Source organism: Asparagus officinalis, chromosome 5, assembly GCF_001876935.1.
Source record: "Asparagus officinalis chromosome 5, Aspof.V1, whole genome shotgun sequence".
Lineage (NCBI taxonomy): Eukaryota > Viridiplantae > Streptophyta > Magnoliopsida > Asparagales > Asparagaceae > Asparagus > Asparagus officinalis.
In genome coordinates this window covers 54,688,206-54,693,174 of record NC_033798.1, presented here as the reverse complement: position 1 = coordinate 54,693,174, position 4,969 = coordinate 54,688,206, and the positions used below count along the sequence as shown (strand labels likewise).

At 37.3% G+C, this 4,969-nt stretch overlaps 1 protein-coding gene across 1 annotated transcript in view; it reads left to right on the top strand.

Annotated features, from left to right (window-relative positions):
- The window catches only part of LOC109841836, a 36,664-nt gene extending 33,035 nt beyond the window's left edge, over positions 1–3,629 (top strand). The window contains 3 exon segments of the mRNA XM_020410773.1: positions 2,155–2,254; positions 2,257–2,548; positions 3,206–3,629. Coding sequence (XP_020266362.1) covers positions 2,155–2,254; positions 2,257–2,548; positions 3,206–3,326 — 513 coding nt within the window. The 3' untranslated portion in view covers positions 3,327–3,629.

Below are 4,969 nucleotides of genomic sequence, written 5' to 3'. Positions count from 1 at the left end.
CACCAGAGTTACTACCTTAAGCCAGCCTCTACCTACCTGGAGAAAGAAGCAAAATACTTTGGGGTCAAGGGGAGAGCTTTAAAAACAATAAATACACTGAGAGAGATAACCGTAGCAAAGAAGAAGGAATACAGATAAGGAAACATTGCTCTTTCTGGTACTTATATTAAATAATATGAACCTACAGTACAGATGAAACTATTACACGCTCTTACCTACTGTGGTTGCAAACTTTAACTATTCCAACACTAGAATTTCTAGTATTAGGAAGTGACTAGTCAGAGAGTGCTAGCATTTTTATGGCTTTGAGACAAATGTACAACTAACCTCTTTCTAGTTTTTAATACATATTTAGTTGCTAGGAGCTGGATTTATCTTCACAAAATCAACCTCTTTGCAACTTAATGTGTATCAAAACGAAAAAGGCATTGGCTGTATGTCGTAGGCTCAAAGCAATAAGAACACTATCACCATCCAACTGGTCGATTTCTAATACTAGAAAACTAGCGAGAAGAAAAGAAAAGTTTACAAACATGGAAAATAAGAGTATCTAATAGTCACTCATTTGCATTGTTGTTTCCTTCATTTAATATAAGTTCCACATAAGGTAGCGCCTCTATATCCCCTCTTCTTTGCCAAGATTTTCTCTCTCACTATATCCCTTGTTGTAATTTAAGGCTAGCCCCGAAGTATTTTGTTTATTTCTCCAGGTAGGTAGAGTCTCAATGCACCAAATCGAGTGCATCTGAAGGAAATCATTTTATCACTTTGTTTTCTTCTTCTCTGTCTCGCCTCTTCTTCAAGGTGTGTCTATCTCTGGATTTTGAATACAAGCCTACTACACTATCATGCTATCCAAAATTAGTTTGTAGTGGGTGGAGTTATTATTTTTAACCTTGCCTCTTCTTCAAGGTACCGTCTATCTCTGGATTTTAAATACAAGCCTGCTACACTGTCATACTATCCAAAGTCAGTCTGTAGCGGGTGGAGTCATTATGACTAAACTTGAAATTTTATTCATATCCTAGTGAGCTAACCCCGCGGTCTCACATCCATATTTGCTGAGAATCTATAAGAATTAATTTTTTCTGAGATGAACAATTAATGTCCTCTTTTCTATCAAAGTTTAAAGCTCAGTCTTCTCCACATAATTTATAAGCAGGCCTACCAGAGAGTAGTTTACCTCTATTATAAACTAAAACCCTAAGATAGATGACTAAAGGAACTGCATTATTTCATTCTCTGTTCCGGCCCAACTCCATACGCAAGTCACGTAACCTCTGCCACCATCTCCATGGCTGTAACCATCACCTTCATGATGCCCACTGCTGTAACCTTTGCTAGTAATTGCTTTAGTAACTTCCTCCACGAACACTTCTGAAGCCATCTCCGCTTCCTCAGGATTAGCTTTTTTAGTTTTTTTTAATTGGTGTTTTTATGATCCACTTTCCTGTACCAAAGAAAACTATAAAATGCTACTGAGGATCATAGAAAAGACCAATAATTTATCTCAGATCAACTAATAAGGTAGAGTAGTAGTTTCTTCTAATTCAACATACGATTTAATTTAAGGAGAGTGCTTATGTAAGTTTCCTGACTTTGGTAATAGGACATTGGGATGCGATATATGTATTTAATCAATTAAAACAAATAGATATTTTTCTACTGGTAAGGCTAGGATAGTTTAGCATGCAAAGGTCACACTAAACATATATTTCCGTAAAGAAGTGGGTGAAAGGAACAAAGATAATACAAGAGACCTGGAACTTAAAAAGGAGAGGACATGATGCTTTATGAAAGTTGAATAGTTAGAGAGAAAGCATTTGGAACATACATGGTGAAATTAACAATATTTAGAATAATACTTGTACTTTAATCTGAATTAATAGGTTACCTACTATAAAGTGCTGATGGTTTAACGAGGAACTCTAAAAGATATTAAAGAAAAGGGTGTCTTGTAAAGATCAGCAAAAATGTAAGGAGTCATGAGAACATGTGAAAGATAAATTAGCTAAGTAGGGCGTCCTCCCTCACTCCCTCAAACAACTTCAGCAGTCATGTTTATGATTTTGTTGTTTAAGACTTCGTGGTTGCTCCCTAATTGAATTTTTATGCAATTATGGTTACCTCTTATCCATGATATGTCACCTGCAGCTCCAGAGGCAAATGCAGCCTCAGCCTCAAATGAATATGATGCATTCACAGACCTTGTCATTTCAGCAGCAGCAGCAGCAGCAGCAGCAGCAGTTGGAAAAAAGTTACGCAGGCGCCAAGCAACCACGCCTCGGAGTTCTGTAATGATGATGGACAAAAGCCAGCAGCCAATGGTGGATGTCAAGATTGAGAACTCGATGGAGTCATCCCCAATTGATGCTGCCACATTCAATGCCCTCAATAAGCAACATCCAGTGCAACTGAGACAGCAACAGTTGCAGCAGCAACAGTTTCAGCAGCAACAGATGGCCATGGCAAACCACAATGCTGCGCATTCAGGCCAGCAACAGTTCAGACAATTACAGTCTGCACAAATTTCTCAGCTTCAAATGCAGTAAGTATGATTGGGCATGAAAATTTATATTAGTGCAAATTTCACAAGACTCCCTGAATTTTTGGTTCGCTGAACTTTTGAGGGGTTTGCGCAAAACCCTCATGAACTTTGTATGTCATAGGAAACCCCCTGAACATACAAAATTATATTAAACCCTTATAAAATATTTAAAATTTTCATGTAAAATGTTAATGGGTAGAATAGAAAGTTTAGACTACCTTTTTTTTTTACTTTTTACATGCCCCTACCTGAAAAGGCTAATATATAAGTTATATTTATGAGTTGATAGGGGTAAAATTGTCCAAAGTTGTCACGTTGAAGCATTGAATAACTTTTAAGTCATTGATGTCAGTTATGGAACTTGAAGAAGGGTTTTCTATGATTTAGTGTTCACAGGGGTTTTGTGCAAAATCCTCCTCACGTGACAACTTAAAGTAATTTCCATCCGTCACGTGACACCAGTAATTGGGGGTATTTTTATGATTTATAAAGTTCATGGCGGTTTTGTACAAAATCCCCTAAAGTTCAGGAGGGTTTTGTGAAAATAAACGTTATATTATGAGGTCATATGCATATGGCTGAAGACTGTCCACCAAGTTATATCACATTCATGGGCCTCCTTGAATTGGTTGTCATTTAGTCTTCTGATTGATGCAGGAGCGCATATGGCATGAGGAATTCTCCTGTGAAAGTAGAGGCATTCCATGAGCTGATGGGTGGGGATTCAACATTGAACCATGAGCCTGAGCATAATAAATTAGCCTCTCCCTCGAAGTAGAAACGGGGCGTACATAGGTGGTAATGCGATCATTTCTGGAGGATCAATTTACTTACGTTATATGGTGTGGGCAGAAGGAGCAAAAAATTCAGAGGCAACTTTATTGTTTTTTTCCTTTTACCCTCTTCTTTTGAGTTCTGTAAACATATACGTCTGTGTTGTAGATTAAGACTCAACTTCCGTTGTATTTATGCCGTCACATCGAAAACATTAAGTGTTGTATATATTACATTGTAGAATGGGTAGAAAACCTTCGTTTTGTGAAGTTCAAAGAAGTGCAGCTCTTGATTGCCTAATCGTGCACATCTTTGTTGTTTTATTGCTTTATCCGTCAGTTATCTAGTTATAAAGAAAATGTATTTTTATTCTCTTTCTGGCTTGGTTTGGTTTGGTGATAGACTTTAATTAAATTAGACGGGGGGCCTTTCTTTAATTAGTTTTATTTATTTTATTCCCACAAGGGAGTCGAGGTGACAGAAGTAGGAGTTTGTTGGATGAAGGACAATCAAGTGACTCTGAAAGCTAACGAACAATCAACGGAATTGATAAACAGCTAGTGATGAGGTTGTCTTCGGTTGGATTTGGTGTGCAAATTGCGCATTCTTTTTTCAAAAAAAAAATATATATATATATTTTTTTCTTTTGTGGACATGGAGAAGTGAAAATACATTAGATATCTCAATTATTAGCTGGTTTGACTCCGGCGGCACATACGTCGTTCCTTGTTCTCTTGTGCTGGATGATTCTTCCCGACTGGATGATTCTTTCTTCTAGTTCTTGAGTTGACAAATGAGATTGTTAGGTGTGTTTTTACTATCAGTTTTTAATCGGCGTACTTTGAATACAATTTTGCTCCCATCAAAATATTACGCGAGTGCAATCATTAATATTGTATCAGTTCAACCGAATTATTCTACAACGCGATCGGCAACTTTAAATTTATACGGGAACACGTATCACGGATCGCCTTCCACTTTCTAAAGTGGACCTTTGAGAAGAGAGTATTGATGCCTTGTGAAAATTAAAAGCAAAATGTGAACACGAGAGCAAAGCTCCTCTTTTGCTTAGAAAGCAGATTCCTACACATAAGAAAAGGCTAAGATAGCTCCTCGATGGTCCGTGTAGCTTTTTACAGTGCGGTTCTTCTTGCCAACTCTACTGCTGGAGGCTCGTTGCTCTGCAGCTGAGAGCTAATAAAGGATTAGTAGTTAGGAAAGAGGGGAGGTCTAAAGAAAAAGAGCTCAAAATGATTGTTCCTTCTAAAAAAAAAATTGAGTATTTTTACATACAGCTAGCTGTGGGTGATTATAATCACGCCTTGCTTCCCGGTCAATCAACCCATCTGTAATATTAGCTTAGCTAGCTGCAGGGAATCTTCCTATGTGTTGACAAAGGCCAATCTTTGTCATCCTTTTGACCCCTTTCTTAGAGCCTCGTCCAGGGTAAGGAGTAGAGACACAGACAGACCCAAGATTTTACTGATTTAGTTGGACTTACCAATAAAAAAAAAAACACATTTGTCCATTAACTCAAATCGTTCATTGCTATCTATATATGTCATCAAATCGAAGCAGATAAAAAACCACACGGGTTGAAATTTTATATTTTTTAATTCAAGCAACTAAAAAAACCAAACTAATTAA